Source organism: Macrosteles quadrilineatus, unplaced genomic scaffold (assembly GCF_028750875.1).
Source record: "Macrosteles quadrilineatus isolate MER2022 unplaced genomic scaffold, UCM_ALF_1.0 Scaffold_2__2_contigs__length_208266976, whole genome shotgun sequence".
NCBI classification, from domain to species: domain Eukaryota; kingdom Metazoa; phylum Arthropoda; class Insecta; order Hemiptera; family Cicadellidae; genus Macrosteles; species Macrosteles quadrilineatus.
Window position 1 is genome coordinate 33750793 of NW_026542595.1, and position 19293 is coordinate 33770085.

Sequence of the window (19293 nt, forward strand, 5' to 3'; positions counted from 1 at the left end):
GGAAATGTATTTTCCTGTCGATCTACAGAATGCCTTTATAAATTAAAATAGGCTAAAAAGACATAAAAAAAGAATTACAAATGTTTAAAACTAACATGGGTTTAACGGGTTGCTATGCTGGTGACGAAATGACAACTAATTATGAAAATAAAATCAAAACAAATGGAACATATTCCAATCACATTTATTATTTACAGTGTATTTTAAATGGAGAAGTATGTGTAGTACATTGCATAGTTTTTGTCGAGTTTTCAACCGCTGGACCTCAACTTCATTGTACACTTCATTGTTCATTGATCACTAGGAAATCCATTGTAAACTATAAGATATGCACACTAATCAATGCAAATACTTTAAGGTTATGTGAAAAAATATTTAAAGGAATCAGCAAAAATAGTAATACATAATTGCTGGGCAGCGGTCTATTGCAATTCATTAGGGATATACTGCTTGTATATTTAATGATATATATAAATGTTTTAATTAAATAAGCGATTTTCGGTACTAGGGCTGGGAAATTTTAATCACAACTATAGCTGCCATTTCGACCCTGGACAGCAATGCGTAGCTTTCAGCCTCCAATTAACGTCTGTAAAACTACTAAAACAACGTATTGCGGTGAAAAATATTTGCCAATCATACTCAATCGACTCGGAACACTGCAGTTCCTGATTTAATTAAGGGTATTATTAAAAAGTACTCGTGCAGTAATCAATTAAACAGGGTAACGAATTGAAGGATAGATACAACTAGACTATAAGGACGCAAAATACGCGTAGGTACAACTAGACGTAGGGACTACTAGACGGAGGGACCACTAGTCGTAGAGACTACTAGTCGTAGGGACTACTAGTCGTAGGGACAACTGGTCGCATCCGTACAAGCTAGGTGATACTACTTGTCGGTGGGATACACGTCTAGTTGTACCTACGTCTACTTGTACCTACGTCTAGTTGTACCTCCTAAAAATCTGCAGGTACAACTAGTCGGGTGAGCCACCGTCTACTTGTCCCTCCGTCTAGTTGTACCTACGACTAGTTGTCCCTAGGCCTCGAGGTACAAGTAGACGGAGGGACAACGAGACGGAGGGACAACGAGACGCGGTCCCTTTCTTTTCAGACCTACTGGAAATTGTGTATAGTAGTTGTATTGTGGTGGTAATAATTAATTATGGAAGAGGCAGGTATGCTATGGAAGGTGGTATCGTTGACTAGGTCTATACACTTCTCAAATGACTATTACTACTCTCTCTACTGTAGGCTACTTATAATCAGTGTGCGTCAGTGCGAATCGGCTGCAAATCTCTCTTCAACTGTTTTCACATCGTAAAATTGCAGAATTGCTGTTTTATTGTAAAATTATCGGATTTAAAATGCATATCGTATAGGCCTATGATGGAATAAAAACATATTTGGCCACACAACATTTGTTTACAAGATGATTTTTCTTATTAAAACTGCAAGAAACTTTGTATTTGTGTAAACTAGCTGATCTGAATTGTACACGGTTTTAACTGACTACTGAATTCCCGTACGTAGGACGGGCTAACACCTCGTGTTATTTAATAAGGGAATAAATCTGACATTGTTAAGGAAATATTTTGGTGTTAATCATATCAGACAAATGGAAATGCGCTTAATATGCAGCTTTACTCCAGTGGTGTTATGATTTTACCTTTTTAATTATCTCCCATCTGCGGTTTTCTTACAACAATAATGATGTTTCCAGATAAATAATTGTTGTAATTTTCCAATTGATGGTTTTTTTAGTTAAAACAACTATTAGGTTTAAAATATAGTCAGTGCATAGACGTAACTAGGATGACTCTAAGAGGGGTGTTACACCGGGGCCTGGGGGTTAATGGGATACCCATGGAAGGGGGGGGTCCGGAAATTTTTTAACTGTACGTAGAAAAACAATTTTAACTGTAAAAATAAATCACGTTTTCAGGTCAAGGGGGGTGGGTTCAAACCCCTACCTTCCCCTGGATATGCCGCTGAGTCAGTGAGACTTGGTACTTATTTATATACTTCTTCCACTTGATCCCTAGACAATTATGACATTGTTCTCTAGCATATTTATTATCAGGTTCATTGGTTGGTTAGTTAAGAGATCGTTGCTCCCAATGTACGCCAGGCACTGCCAAGGTTACTACTGTGTAGTCAGCTGTTTAGTGGGCCACACTCTGACACAACAGTATTCTTCTTATCTTCACAACGTGTTTCAACTGCATACATAATTTTATCTTCATACATGAGTTGGCTTCATGGCTATACTAAGCCAAGGCTATCAAATGGACTTTCAAACATCAATTAAGTAGAAAATTAAAATACAGGTTGTCAAACTTTCTAAATAATTCATTCCTGTATTGGTAAGGTTTTTTTTTTAAATGTTTTAAAATACCTAGTAAAAAGTAAAAAAGTGTAATTCAAATCAAACAAAAAATTTGATTTTTAAACACTTTTTACTTTACTGAACTAAAAAGTAAACATGATAAAATTGTTGAAAATAATTATAAAACAATTTTTTTTATTGGTGACATTTACAAAATTGTCATTGGCAGGAATTTAATTAATTTTCCACTGATCACAGTTTTAATCAAGACACTTTTACTTCTGTGACTTATCGGATGGAATTCGCATCTAAAATTTTATTTAATACAAACTAGCTGTTACGAGTATGTTTTATCTATGCTGTTACCCAGGGCTTCACCCCGTTTGACTTCATATTAATAAAACTATTGATTGGTTGAGATAAGCTGAAATACACAAAACAGAATACAGTAATACAAACAAATAATCACATCTGATTTTAATAAGGTAGGCCCTAATAAATTGAAAGAATAACACACAAATTATATAAGTACTGCTGAGGCATTTTTAACATTAGGTATATGAAAAGTTCCCTTTAGAAAGCAATTACTACCTTAAAGGGCAATTTATGAAATAATGGATAGTTTTGCGCAAGATTTCTCATCATGACGGACATTTTACGTACGGTATATGGTTTATGGGGGTGTGCCTTGTAGTTTTCTCAAAAGTTCATGGGTACTTTGGGCTTTAAATATATGGATAAATTATAAACTAAATATTGAGAGTCTTGTGATTTTTCTACGGGTGTGTATGACTTGTATGCTGCACATGATATGTTACATGCACAATATAAATAATAAAAAAATCCTTAAATTTGGTTTGGTGGTATCCCATTTAATCACTTAATTTCGGGGTCAAATGTATTAAAATACATGTCATTACCGTATAAAAAAGGGTTTACTATTTTAGATTTTTATTTTTCTCTGCAAACTTTTGACGTGTCTATCTGAATAAGACAAACTAGACGCTGATCTATTTGTCACTATAAAGTACTACTGACAGATGTTGTAAGATTGCAGTCACAGTCACAGTGTGGAGTATCCTGTGAAAGTAGGGCACTGATCAGCTGATCACTTTCACTAGCCTGTCATGGCCACCAGTGTCAGTTCCTGGCATAGTTAACAGTCAACAGCTGTTGAGCACACCTTCAATTACTACTACACTGGTGTGCCTTTGTTTTGTTTACATTAAACTACTATGTTTGAAATATTGTGATAATAGTCTCAACAGTCTTAGAAAACAACTCAGGTAGTGTACTGCTTGATTCCAGAATTTAATTGAATAGATTGTATTGGAACTGTTCCATATGTTTCATATTTTCATTCCATAAAGGCCTTTTTTGTAAAATTTATGTTTTAGATTTTAATATTTGGTTGAACTCATACAGTTTATATATTTTAAATTACCATTAGAAAACATTTAACTAAGGGTTGACAAAATTATTATGAAAACAGTTAAGAAAGTATCTTATAAAGAAACATTTTGTCGTAAAATTATCTCAAAAGTTTGCTTGATTTAGCTTAGACAAAACTACTCTGATATTGTAGCATATGCTGTCAAAATATGATAAATATTTCATGAAATTAACTTGCCTGAGAGGAGAAGAGTCTTAAATAAACATGGAACATCTGTATTTATTTCCTAGAAATATATTAACTTCATTACGAAAGGTTCCCTTAGGGATTTGTACTTGTCCTATCATAATATGAAATTGGTAAAATAAATGTGACTTCCTGGATTGATGATTTATTGGTTGGAAGGGGCGGACTCTGTGTCCTGGAATGTCAACTACTACCGTGAATACCTTCAGATGATAGTTTTATAAATCTTTGAGTACGGCATATCTGAGGTAAAGTGTTTTGTAACACTAATGTTTGTTACAGATGGATTCTTTCCTGGGTCTGTTTGACCCGGGTGAGGAGAGCCAGTTGCCTCCAGAGCCTCAGCTGGGCAATGTTGAGTACAAGCTGAAACTGGTCAACCCTTCTAAGCTCAGATTTGAACATCTTGTCACTCAGGTACATCACTCATACGCTCAAAACCCACTTCACCACTGACTTACACATAAAGTACTTTTATTAGGGTCCCCATCTCATATTCATTACATATCCAATAAATAGTACCATTTTAAAATTTGTTCAGAGTTTTAAAAATATATTTGTTGTGTGCTATGAGTGTGTTTTTACGCCATTAGTACTTTTAACACTTTTTGTTAGACCTTAGATTCTGATAGACAGTTACAAAAAGTATCTAGGCCGAGCATCAACCCTACTTGGGACCAAAACAACAACCATTAGATTTTAAGGCAAGCACTATAACCACTTGCATACCCAAGCATGTTATTCACACTGCATTAAATTAAGCATAGTAGCAAATATTTACTTCTATGAAAAATGAGATAGCACTTGTATATAACTATCCTGACCAAACAGTAAGATAATCATCCAAATTTTTAAATTGTTTGATTAACAATTCGGTTCTTCCAAAATTTAAACTGACAGACATTTGGTTACAGTTGAAGTGGCGGCTGAGAGAGGGTCATGGGGAAGCTATCTATGAGATTGGAGTGGAGGACAGTGGGCTGCTGACAGGATTGTCTGAGGAGGAGATGACAGACAGTCTGGAGACTCTGGAGTTGATGGCTCGTAGACTGGGAGCTACAACCACTATTCTGAGGGAGAGGGCGGTGGACCCGGGCAGACAGGTGGCGGAGGTCCTTGTACGCAAGGTAGGTTTACCTCTACAGCTACATACATTCACTCTCAATATTTCATGACTCCTCAAATCATTGCGTCAAGCATAAATGTTACCAAGTGTCATAGTACAAGATCCGTTTTTGTTTCCATGATCCACTTGGGCAATGCTGTAAAACCTAAATATATATTACCTTTAAACTAGCCAGGGATATATGATTTTAAAGCTGTTAAAGTAATTTTTGCATAATTTGTCTAAACTACAATACAAAGGAACACTTTTATGACTATCCATGACCCTTATTTAATAAGGGAGTAAAATAACGCCCCTTCGATAACAGTAACATTTTGATCGTTTCGCAAAATCACAGCAACACTGTGACATCATCCCTTGTCTTCGTAGAAATGTGTGTGGTTTATCCATCCCGCTGGTGGCAAAACCTGTGATCATCTCTTGCTCACATTCTTCTTACTACACAAGAAGTGGCTGTGATGGGAAATGCAGATGCTGACAAATCTACACTTTTTTTACAAGTACTCACACAGGGACAACAACTGAACAATGGGCGAGGTCGTGCAAGACTATAAACATGTTCACAAATTTAGTTGTGACTGACTCCACAATGACTGAATTGTTTAACAGGTGCCTGATGATCAACACAACATAGAGGTGAGGGTAGCTGTGATGGGAAGTGCAGATGCTGGCAAGTCTACTCTTTTAGGAGTCCTCACACAGGGACAACTGGACAATGGACGAGGTCGTGCAAGACTAAACATGTTCAGACATCTACACGAGGTCCAGTCCGGCCGCACCTCCTCTATCTCCCACGAGATATTAGGCTTCAATTCTCAGGTAAAATAGTCAATAAACTTAGCTATTTAAATCTATACTTTTCTCTTTCTGTTCATTCTCCCCAAAACTAATTTTTTTCTGAAGTTTAAGCTTACATAAATTTAGACGTTTGTATTGAACTATTGAATGACATTTATGCTTGTATTCTATCTAGGGGGAAGTGATGAATTACAGTGAGCTGGTAACTGCAGAAGAAATTTGTGAAAACTCAACAAAGCTTGTGACGTTCATGGACTTGGCCGGCCATCGCAAGTACCTGAGGACGACAGTGCAGGGTCTGACGGGGTACTCTCCCCACTATGTAATGCTGGTGGTCAGTGGGCGTGCAGGAGTGCTTGGAATGACCAGAGAACACCTTGCCCTGGCCATCGCGCTAGATGTTCCTCTCTTTGTCACCATTACAAAGACTGACCTAGGCTCTCCCCAGGAGACACTCAACTGTCTCAAGACTATCCTCCAGAGTCCAGGATGTCGCAGGGTAATTTGCATGTCTTATGTATAATCAACTGTAAGACTTGAGCTTGAACTAGGGATCACCACTCTCATTTGCTCCTGTATGAAGCTGGACCCAGCTGTCCTTGTTCATTAAGCATTACATTATTCTGACTAAAGATCAACAGTTGGTCTTATTCAGTGATAAAACTTAATTGGCATTGATTCTACTCTAGAGAGTCGTGAACGTTTTATAAAAACCTTTTAATCTAAATTATAATCTTTGATCTATATTACCAAAGCAAACCATATGATTTGCTATAGCCTACATCCAGTTTTCATAAATCCTTTATTGAGAATCAAAATAAACCAATGACCTTATATTCTCTATCTCAGTTTGTTGTTTTTTTATTACTTACCCTACTTATTTATATGATACTAGCTGTACCCACGGGCTTTGCCCCGTTTAACTTCATAAGTATTAATAAAACTATTGAGCTCGTTCGCATGGCTCAATCACGTCCTGGTTGAAGTTCATTCGCTACGCTCACTCACCTTTAGGTTGGAGCTCGTTCGCTACGCTAACTCGCCTCCAGGATGAAGTTTGTTCGCTACGCTCACTCACCTTTTGGTTGCAAATTAGCTGTTGTCATAAATTAAAAAATAATAATAGTGCTGCACCCTGTTGGTAATCCTTGTAACTTTAATGCTATTGAACATCATAGAACAGAACCAACTTGTTTAATTGAAACAGCTGTTAAGATTCATTAATTCCTTTTAAATATGGAAAACCATAAGGTTAACATGGGAAACTCCAGAGCCACTGGGGCAGAGCCCGAAAGCCCGATCAGAATAAAAACTACTTAGTTTTCCTATTTAATGCCTAAAGAATCGGTGTACCGAATTTCAGCCTCCTAGGTAAATGGGAAGTGGGAGAATTAGTGATGAGTGAGTGAGTGAGTCAGTGAGGGCTTTGCCTTTTATATATTTAGAAGATTAAATAGCCAAAATTTTATTTTGCCCATGTGGAATTACTTCACTGTAAAATTTTAGTTCCAGTGTATTCATAGTGAAAATAATTTTAATCACCAGTTTATTGAAATCTGTGTTTTTAGGTACCATTTGTAGTGAAGAATGAGGATGATGCTATAACAGCAGGGTCCAATCAGCTGGCAGACAACATAGTGCCTGTGTTCCTAGTGTCAAGTGTGAATGGGGAAGGGCTGGAGTTGCTCACTAGGTTCCTGCATGTGCTACCTCCAGGCATCAGCCACAAGGAGAAGGAGCGGCTCGAGCAGGTTGGCACAATTTTATTTCACTCTTAAGTCGATGGTTAATTCACTCTTGTTTGTTATGTTTCAACTGAAGAATAGGACTTTTCAACAGCTCAATCTGGGTATCCCCAACACTTGAGCTGTTGCGATTTCCAAGTACTCGCTAATCCTATATGTTCAAAATTTTGGCTTTGCCAGATTATTTAAATTGCCGGAATACTGAACGACTTCTAAAACCCAACACTGTTACGAGACTACCGGAAATGCAGCTTAACAAAGAATTCAACCAAGGTCTGCCGATTTTTTAACTCAACCTTTTGAATCACTAACAACATCTTAACAATTGTTACCGACGTCTGAACCATTCTCCAACCAATGTTTGAATGAACGCTCCTGTTAGCTGAACAGTTGCTATTGACATCTTAACGATCACTACCGACGTCTACCGGATAAAATACTTTCAGACTTTTGGACCAATGGTGAATTATTGAAAGAGTCTGCCCGCCCATCATCTGATGCTGGTAAGGGCTTATACTATATATTGTAATTTACATCACCATCATCATCTCTGACGATGGTGGCAACAACGTGATCTGCTAAGATCTTGGAAACATATCATCGTCCTCTGAGATTGCGGTAATATCCTGATCATCTTATGCAAAATCCTGTACATCTCCCACATTCTCAAAAACATTATCATCACCTTCTACGATCTGGACCTTTTTTGCGGTTGTGTGTATATAATTTTAATTTCTCGCGATTACATAAAGGTCATATATCATCAACTTCAATCGCAACAGATGATCACTGCTGTCGCCGAGACTAAGATATGCTCACGTAAGCTGCTGCGATTGAGGGAGACAATCAGCAGTGTCAACGAGACGGCAAGTTATGCTCACTAGTGTTTGAGGTAATCAACTCTTTACTGTATCTGCTGATGTGAAGGCGGTGTATCATTATGATTGTAAAAGCTTGGATCAAGCTCAATTTCCTGACATGCTCGATTACTCTATCTTTTCGGCTAGATTTGGCCTGTTTGAAAATTGAGCTGCTCACACATCTCTACATTATTTTAAGTTTAACCTTAATGCAATCACTGGTCTTTACATTACCCCTTGTGTTTGTTTACAGGAGCCTTGTGAGTTCCAGATAGATGAGTGTTTCAGAGTGCCTGATATTGGACCTGTCGTCGGTGGACTACTGACAAAAGGGACTGTCAATGAAGGCACCAAACTGGTATTAGGTAAGCTGAGTCTGTATAAACAAAGGAGGAAACTGTTTGGTTTATGGTGTTCTATTAGGTTTAAAGATTGTGTTGTCCACTTTATGAAAAGGAACTGTGGTACCGGTAATACATTGTCAAATATCAGATTTGTCATAAAAAGGCCAGTATGATTTAAATATTTATAATAAATATTATTTTGTATAATATATTTATTTATTTTATCTTATACAAGATAAATTCGGAAAGTAAGTTCCGTTTTGAAATAAAATAATAACAAGTACAGATACAGGAAATGAATTTATTTAAAAAAATCTACAACTCTTACAAAATTTTTAACATAACTCAATTTTTGAGGTATTTGTAATCGCGTGGTACAAGTTTGAGTATAACCTCCTGTGTAGTTAACCATGAGTTAACACATTCTTTCAGCTCTTCATCGCAGATTAACCGCTGACCACCAAGAAAAGACTTCAGATTGTGAAACAAATGAAAATTGCTTGGAGCGAGGTAAGGGCTGTATGGAGGATGGTAAAAAAAGTCCCAGCCAAAGCCCTGAAAAAGTGTCTTCGTCACATTTGCAGTGTGTGGTCGAGCATTGTCATGAATCAAAACCACTCCTTTCGTGAACATTCCTCGGCGCTTATTCTGTATTGCGCGGCGCGGTTCCCTGATTGCAATAAACATCCTTATTGATTGTTTGGCCTTGCGGCAAAATGCCTTTTATGTCCCAGAGAACGCGCATGACTTTTCGAGGTGTCAAGATTTGCTTGGGTTTGATTTTTGCCAGGGACGTAGTGTGCCTCCATTCCATTGATTGACGCTAGGTTTCAGGGGTATCATAAGCAGCCCAAGTTTCGTCTCCCCTGATTATCTACAATAAAAATGTATCGCCATTCTCGTCATGACGAGTCAAGAAATCAAGTGCACTGCCCTTGAGTGCCTGCCCGTCAGTGGTTTTCGTCCCGTTGAGAAAGGGTGTTAGGCACCGAACGTGCCCAAAGTTTACGAAAGTCAAGTTTTTCTGTAACGATTCACGTGTAAAAGCACTTATCGTAAACTTATGGTTTTCTTTAATTTCCTCATTGACTGCACTAATCAGATCATCGTTTACCACAGATGGACGTCCACTTCTTTCCTCATCATGTACTGTATCTCCCCCTTCTTTGAACTGTCGAACCCATCTTCTCAAACTATTGAATCGCCCATTACATTGTCCCCATAAACCTCACAGATTTGTCGGTGAATGTCAATTGCTTTAAAGTTTCTTGCATTAACAAAACGAATCACCGATCAAATTTCACAATCGGCGGGGTTCTCAATTATCACAGCCATTACAAACAACCGCCACAAAGTGTATGACAACAATAGTGAGTAAACAATTTTCTTCCGGTTGATACAGAGTAACTACTGCGCATGCGCTAAACTGCCATCGCAGCACTACCCCGGAGAGTATGGGAATCGGAACTTACTTTCCGAACGTACTTCATATATTATAATTTTATGTATACTCTTAGTGTGTTTTTCCCATTTCAAAGTAAGTTGTATAGCAGAACTGGCAAAGATATTATCCATCTCTACCTCTCCAAGTTAGTGTCTATCTGGATTCCTTACTGTTAGACCAGGCATATCTTCTTCTACTCTTCTCATACGCATAATATCTCTTATTAATAATTGTCTCCTCCTATTTTCAATTTTTCTTCTTTGAACTCAAGGCATTTTCTGTTCTCCCAACAACACTGATAAACTGTTTACATTGGTCTGTAACCTACTGATTATTGCAAACATCAATATTTGCTCCCATAAAAGCTATGCGTTTCTTTTAATAAAAAGCTGTTTTTTTCTGTGTAATTCTTATGGGGGAAAATCGACCTTCGAGAACGCCTTGTGCCCTTAAGGGTAAGAATTTTTAAATTCTAAAACCGTATTGCAAAACTAAAAATTGAAAAAAATCTTTTGACACCTCAAATGTCGAAATTGGTCTACAAATAAGGGAAGGGTAGTGTTAACAAAAAACGGCTTCACGTATTATATTTAACCCTTTGAGTGCCAACGTCCGGGGAACCGGACGTTTTTAAAACGAGTCAAAAGTGCCGACGTCCGGCCGACCGGACGTTTTTAGAACGAGCCAAAAGTGCCAACGTCCGGCTGACCGGACGTTTCGTAATGATCAAACAGTTGTCATAACAACCGAATGGATACTCGGATTCTTTTAACCCATATATTAACATTGAGTCGAAAGTTACTAGATGCGATACATCGATTTTCGTTGGTCGAAATATCGAAAATTCGATTTTTACGAAATTTTAACCTAAAAATCGCCAGATCGCGCTCGGCATTTTTAGCGCGACCTTCGGGAAAAATCATCGGCATTTTTTGAGCGTTACTTTTATTTCTCGCCTGGCACTCTAAGGGATATAGATAGATGGATAGATATCATTTGAATATTAGTACCGGGGGACAGAGCCAAGGGCGGCCATGGCACGGTATAGTTTATTTTGATTGTAAAAGCAATATAAAGGAAACTCACATTTTTTACTTGTTATTTTGTTCATTTTTGTACATGTTTGTTATTTTGTTGTTTTGTTACTTGGCAATGGCAATCCAAAAGGCCAATGTTAAATTTTAAAATTTTCAATTAAGTTGTGTAGTAAAATACAAATTTTCTTGAGGTAGTGGCTGTTGTCAATCACGTTTTTAATGCTACAAGTCCCTAATTCCAAAATTTAGTCTTCCTCTGGATTTCGATATATATATTACAGACAGACATACAGACAGACAAACATGACTGGGACGGGTGGCGTCGTCCTGTAATCCAGCTACTAGGAGGTCACGAATTGTGGATATTTATAGGCATGCACTGTGGATGCGATACTCCCCAGTGTGGATTAACGTCCGCACGGGTGAGTACTACTACTATCCGCAGTACTATCCTGATAATTAGACCAATTCGTAATTACCAAGGCAAAAATGTGGTTCGGATTCCACTATAAACTGTAGGTCCCTTAGTTGCCATTAGCTGTATGGGCTATTAATTAACAGCTGTGTCTAAGGAATGTCAGCCTTAGTCACTAACAAGACTACAAGATCGCGCCACTCATCCTACACTCATCCCCATTCATACTTGGCTTAAAATACCTACTATGTATGGTCGCCATTTCATAGAACAGTATAACAGTACAGTATAACATACTTTGCTCATATTAGAGTATAAGATTTTTTATTTAGCTATTTTGTCCAATTAAATATACATGCTGCTGATTTTGTATCTATATGATGAATGCATAATAACACATCTTTTATTTAGAAAATGGATTGGATCAAATAATTTAAACAAGAATGAAAGGAAATAACAAAAAATCCTACCACTACTTTTAATCTCCACTGCATTACTTTCAGAATAAATTATTCTCTCATTCATTCCATTAATTTTACTCTAAAGTGTTTAAATGTTGCACAGGGCCGTTGGACTCTGGGGAGTTTGTGCCGGTGGAGGTGCAGTCCATACATCGCAACAAGGCTCCATGTCGCACAGTGCGCGCCAGCCAGAGTGCTTCCCTAGGCCTGGACTGTGCACCAGTGGCACTGCGTGCTGGGATGGTGCTAATCAGTACCGACCAGTGTCCTACTGGTTGTCTGTTCTTCCAGGTATTATTTAGGATTTTGAGATATTCTCACTAGTCAATTGGCTTTCCTTTGAAATATGATAACTAATAGTTTCCATATTCTTATTAAAACTAAAATGTACATATAAGTCATGATCATCACAAGTGGATGACTCAAATAACAGAATGATCTGCAAGATTTTGTTGAAATTTAACTAACAGCCCTTACACAAATTAGGTAAGAGTACTGGGGGGCCGAGCCTTGCTTGGTTAATTGGTTGTTTGGGTTTCATTGTTAAAACAATCTTGTAAACAAACACATTTTATAATTTACGAAAAACATTTTATTACAAACCATAGAACTTTGATCGCTGAAATAATAACAACTCTGTAAAAGTATGCAATTTTAAACAAAAATAAGATACACTTTATGATCTTGACTAAGCTACTCGCACCGAATGTTTCTCCCCTCTAGTCATTGAAACACGTTGTTTGACTCTTACACTCTCCAATGACAGCAGATAAAGATATGATACGAACAAAATCATATTAGTTTAGAATGGCTTGTGGCAACGATTTTTTCTTTTGCACTACTACTTCTGAAGAAATTGAGATTCTGTCTGTTTTTTCATTGGGATTTAGCATACGGTAATAGTTGTATGCCGATTTAAACCCCTAGATGTATTTAATTTACTTGGAATATTGTTATAATTATAATTATATGATCAAATTTATTTCTGTTCCTGTAGTTTTCCGATCTAAAACTATACATCCAGCGCTAAGACTTTTAGTTACCAAATTAATTTGTCAGAAACATTCACAGTTCCCTGCGATACTGGTCCACAAATAATGCTGTGGATGGCTTTTATAAACACATGACAAAAGCCTTTTTTTTTACTTTATTCTTGTTATTACTAACATTACCTGGCAACCCATAAGGCCAATGTTAATGTTAATTTTTTTTATTTTTAAATGAGTTGTGTAGCTATATACAAATTTTTCTGAGGTAGTGGCTGTACCCAATCACGGTTCAGGGCTATAAGTTCCTGATTCCAAAATTTAGTCAAAATCCTTCTGATGGATTTTGATTTCGAGATATATATTACAGACAGACAGGCAAACAGACATTGCTCGTATTAGAGCACGAATACTAGAAAAGACCCGGTATGGATCATAAACATAAACAAATGACGTTTTTGGCCCGAAAGTAAACAAAACAAAACCATACGTTAATTAATGCTAATATTAATATAGGGATTTTGTTTACTTTCGGGCCAAAAACGTAATTTGTTTATGTTTATGATTCATACCAGTATTTTCTAGTGTTCGTGTATTAGAGTATAGGATTATAACATGAAACTCAAATAAAAATACAATTTCGTTTGACACTTGAATGATCTTAATCTAAAAGTAAACTGAAATTGATAGTCAAATTGTTGTACGTGATCATTAAAATAATGTCTTATGGTAATATTGTGAGTTAAATCAATTTTGCAAAAGTTATTTTAAGTCTATTATTACTTAAATAAACTATCTACCAAAGGAGAAGCAGTGCCTTTGGTACATGTTTATAAGAAAGGGATTTATATCTTGTTTACTGTGTATAAGTCCCTAGAGGAGAATGTAAACCCATAGAGTCACAGTATATTTTTCTCTCATTTTCCACTCCCAATGCTTCATTTGTGTCTTCCTCCTCATGTGTTAGTGTGCGTTTGTGTAGGCAACAGTGTGTGTGCTGTTCCACTCCACTGCCATCCACCCTGGGTTCCAGATGACTGTACACATCGGCAACGTCCGTCAGACTGCTAGGATTGAAGGTATCATGGCTACCGGTGGTATCCAAACAAATGAGAAGGCCAGTGTACTTTTCCGCTTCCTTAGACACCCAGAGTATGTCAGAGTCGGCATGCGACTGCTCTTCAGGTTTGTACAAATTTTCATATATTATAGTTCCTTGATTTCCTTCAGGTCACACTCAACGTATACAGGCTAGTCTAAATAGATCACGCGCAGCAGGTAATAAAAAACGGTCTGCCGCCACTGTGACGGACACAACAGTGGCTGTATTCTCGTGCCAGGCCCCGATTCCAGTTAGACTATCTACATCGATGGTCATAACTAATCACTATAAAAGGTGCATTATGTATCAGTACGGTGATGTGTAAAAAGAACCCAAATATATATGGCCAGGACTATTCATATACTGCCACCTCCATCAGGTAATCAATCATGCCATCATTATTACTTACTAAAATTGCCAATTCAATCCTGAGAAAGATTATTTTTTCGACCCAGCTGTTGACTCGTCATCAGGCTATAAATTAATACTGCTTTTAAACCAGGTCTTATGGACTTAAACCATTCCCTTACCAAAAGTGTTAAAATAGTGCCGCTAGTGTAGATAGACGCCAAAATATAAATAATTTTTTGTGTTTGTGTAAGCCAAGTTGCATAAACTAGGAGTATGTACAGGAAGGCCACAGAGTATGTACAGTATTTGACCTTTGACTGTTACTAATACAACTAAATTTTTTAATGATCTCTCCCAAGAGTTACAAAGCTAATTTAACTCAATTTCTTGTTTCAGGGAGGGAACCACTAAAGGCATTGGGAAAATCACTCAAGTTTTCCCTCTTGAAGTCCATGCAGGTTGAGCACTTGTTGGCCTTGACAACTTGGATCTGATATGCTTCTCTGCACCCAGTGACGTGGAGACAGCTTTTTTTATACATCTATGAAATGACAGTTCAAAATGAAGATTTCAAATGTCAGAACTTCACTTTTAACATGTGATAATCTTCGATCTGTTGCTGAAAGTTTTAAAATATTTTGTCTGAATTACTATATTAATTTACATTTTAATATTGATTGTTCAAATTGCTAAACTACCCACCTAAGTAATATATTTGCATCACCAATTTTTAACAGTAATATTTTTAAGTCGTATTTACTGCTTTAGTGACTTGTAAAAAAGGTTTATAACATTTGGGAATCTGAGCTTTCTATGTTTATTTTAAGTATTTTATTTTATGATTAGTTTAAGTACGTAAATAATTCCTGTGAATAGTATTGCCTGCAGTTCATAAAAAAACAGTTGGTTTAAGAAATTGAAGACTTAAAAAAACAGCAGTTCCGGTTTTAGTTTGTATTATGGATTCAATTATGTTGATCAAGGCTCTAAATATAAACCACATAGATATGTTAAACATAAATAAGAATTTATTTTAATGTTTGAGATAGTTTGTTAAATGATGTGTTGTAGTGATGGTCAAATCCAATAATCTTGAATTTGATTCTGAATCCTTTATGATTTATTTTTGTTTATCTAACACTTGCTGTTTGCCCATGCCTTCACAACCTTGTGTGTTTATTTAATGCAGTAAACTAAATAATGATGTTCGTAATTCAAAAATTCAGAATATTTTCCATACTAAATCAAACAAACTGATTACAATATTAATTTAAACCCCAGTCAACAATTGAATCTAGATGATTTCTTCAGATTCCAGAGTTGGGTAAAACACTTCACGTGCTGTGATTTTTTTGCTCATTTATGACTAATTTATAAACGTGATTTTATAAATAGGACAGTGGTATAAGAAATAATAGTATTTTATTTGACAATTGCTGCCAGTACTTAAATTTTAATTCTAATATTTCATAAGAAAAAATTACATAATGTTTGGTTATTTAGTTAAGTTAAACTGCATTAGCCTTGGTTTGTTACTGCCAACTACATTTATTTTACATAAAGATTGCTTTAACAGTCAACTATGCCTGTTCCAAATGTTCAAATGTTTCAAATATAAACTTTTATGCTTTCAGTCATGGTCATGACCTGTGTTATCAATATTCTATTAGTTTTTTTGCATAGCAAGGTTGAAAAAAAAGGTTATAATAAGCCTACAATTAATTTTGTTGTGGTAAATTAGCCTAGCTAAAACTAGGTTTTACTCACAATTCTGATGCTGTGCATTATGGTATGTTTGAATTGAACAAACAGATAACTACAATAAGTCACAGCATTAGGGATTTTCCATTCATTGCATATTTTATTTGTTAACAACTTTATAATAAAGCCAATTAGCTTAATGAATATAGATATTGAAACATTTGATTGCTGTATAACTGAAATAAAAATCAATCTTAAGTGATGTCTATGAAATATTTATGAGCTCTTGTAAATCAATTTTGCCTTATGTTTGTATAAGGTCCTTCCTGTTACTGGAAAGGCCCATCTAACTGCATCTAAATTTAATAACTTACAATAAATTTAGAGAATCCGCAATGGTATTTATTATTGTTATTTTCTTGTTTGTATTTTTTGTTCAAAATTCTGTGAATAATGTGCATTGGACGAAAAAATTTTAAAAATGAAATATGCTGATATAAACAACATTTGTTAATGTTTCATCAATGATTTTAGTTTGCAAATTTACAATATGTGTAAATTTCAACTTAAAATAGAATGACTAGCCTAACTTAACAAATTTTATAAATGTAATGAAGAAATATTAAAATGTGTACCTATTTAAATTTAAATACCCCCGCCGCAGCAAACCTGCAGACTTAGCAAATTTCCATGTGCCTCATTGGATTTGTAACACTAAAATATTTCCTTAAATATATCACATTTATTCCCTCTTTAAATAGAATTAGCTTAACGAGTACTTAGGTTTGCTGCAACAGGGAGGGTAAAAAAGTGTTTTTAATGTAAAATGTTAATAGGTACTGTAGTTTAGTAAGAAATTAACGTATTTTCCAAATTTGATCAAAATATGTTCATGAATAAGCAAACTACAACAGTTGACTTATTCTCCATAAAAATAACATGGGAATTTTAAAATTACAATTTTTTTGAATTTTCTCCGTAACCCTTAGGCGCTTAATAACCCTTCAACATACTGAATTATTTGTTTCTTTAAGCTCTACATAATGGTTTGGAAAGTAATTGTGTAATTTTGTGTTTTTAGGGTCAAAAATGGGAAAACCCTATTTTTACCCCATAAAACCCCCCATAAACCCCCGTTCCCATAGTCCGATCATGCTGGTTCGCATTCAAGTTTATCCTGCTTTACACCTTTAAACCAAATTTCATCAAAATCGGACAAATATTACTCAAGTTATCGCGTTCACGGACACATATATATATATAAATTTTAACGAATGGTGTTTTTGGCCTCTGGGGACATCATAATAAAAAAGTAAATCGGTCCCGGGTCTAGGTCTTACCATGCCACCTACAGTAATAGCCCTATAGGGAAATTCGCTAAAATGAATAGTCTTTGTGGTGTGTCAAAAAGTAACATTCAAAATACGAGTCAAATCTCGAGCTTTAAACACATGGTCTTAAATATGTTATGACTTACTTTCTACTCTTGTTATGAAATAGTATACTATTTCAGTGGCAAAATAGCCAAGGCATGAATGGTAAACTGATGGAACATTCCAAACAACAGTATGGACCTTAGAGGTTGTTGATTGACATAGATAGACTTTTGGATTTGACATGGAATAATAAGAAGTACTTTGTAGACATCCAAAGAAGAAAAACATTTCATATATGTAATACTTATATAATTGGTTACTGCACAAACAGGTTGTTGGTACAAATGCTAATTCAAATGCTCTACTTTGTGCCTTTTAGTGCAAGTAAAATATAACTTTTTTTTAGAATATACTTTTGTTATTTTTGTCTGATCTTTAGTTTACAAAGTTCTAAATTTTTAATCCACTGCTTTTATTTTTGCTGCATCTTAGATTCCTCAAACCATCAAAAGTTGAAATATATCTTAAACTGCTCTTGTTATTGACATTACTGTAAAACTAAACTCACAACATGAAAGTTGTTGGTTTCAAGATGAAGGTAGAAAGATATTCTCCTAATAAAATTCTAATAAGTAGAATGCTACACAAAATACTAACATATAGTTACCCAAATATTGTAGTGACATTTTCAGTATATCATTAGATCTCATTTTGTTTAAAAGTAGATTATTTACAGTATTAGACTACCTTTTTCAACCATGGTCTCATTAGCCGTCTCATTAAGCTAGTTTTTTTATTTTTTATTGAATCATAATTTAGAGTGTTACAAAGTGTGATGTTTGTAGGTAAGAGATTGTGAATTAATTATTTGTGGAATTTGAAATAAGTAATTACGAATATTAGGTTACTGTATTTGTATATTTGCTAGTTTTACTAGTGTGTTAGACAAGCAAATTTTAATTTATTTACCTAACAAATCAATATTGTACATACTTTCTGGTAAGTCATGGCCAAGGGCAAAAGGTGTGTTAATATTTAACATGTGGCTGTGTCAATGTGTAATGTTTGATGTAAGTTACATTAAAAATATCAAAGCCAATGTGAATATTATATAGATCATATTCGATTAATAAAACTATTATGATTAACATTGTACAATTCTATGAATTGTATACTCTAGATAAACTTAGTCCATCAATTGTTTGTGTACATAACATATTTTAACTACTCTACTATAACAGACAAACATAGACTTTATACAAATTAACTTTTTTTAATGATAAATTAAACATTTATTATTACATATTTTAAGTCATGGTCTTCTTTCTCCCAATCCATTAGTTACAATATCCTCTGGGTGGGCAGCAAGCTGGTAGTGGTCACATAGGTCACAGGTGCCCGAGGTACTGGGTTCAAATCCCACCAATCACCAATGGATTTGATCCATGTGATAATGCTGCAACCCTCTAGGACTAGCCTCAAGTAATGTGTAAAACAGTTCCGGGCGTCCTACCTGTAAAACAGCTACAAACCTAGTGTTCTAGAATGTAAAGGTGGGACTTAAATAAATATAT

The 19293-nt window shown here is 35.6% G+C and overlaps 1 protein-coding gene across 3 annotated transcripts in view; it reads left to right on the forward strand.

Annotated features, from left to right (window-relative positions):
* The window catches only part of LOC128985831 (GTP-binding protein 2), a 32805-nt gene extending 13775 nt beyond the window's left edge, over positions 1–19030 (forward strand). For 2 of the 3 annotated variants that reach the window (XM_054405751.1, XM_054405749.1), the window contains exons 2-10: positions 4256–4390; positions 4888–5100; positions 5709–5918; positions 6073–6396; positions 7466–7648; positions 8756–8867; positions 12307–12494; positions 14172–14374; positions 15039–19030. In XM_054405751.1, the coding sequence (XP_054261726.1) occupies positions 4256–4390; positions 4888–5100; positions 5709–5918; positions 6073–6396; positions 7466–7648; positions 8756–8867; positions 12307–12494; positions 14172–14374; positions 15039–15105 (1635 nt within the window). In that variant the 3' untranslated portion in view covers positions 15106–19030. Of the gene's footprint in view, positions 1–3518; positions 3621–4255; positions 4391–4887; positions 5101–5708; positions 5919–6072; positions 6397–7465; positions 7649–8755; positions 8868–12306; positions 12495–14171; positions 14375–15038 lie in introns of those variants that run through there. The other variant, XM_054405752.1, reaches the window with a different exon arrangement.
* Positions 19031–19293: the final 263 nt, after the last annotated feature.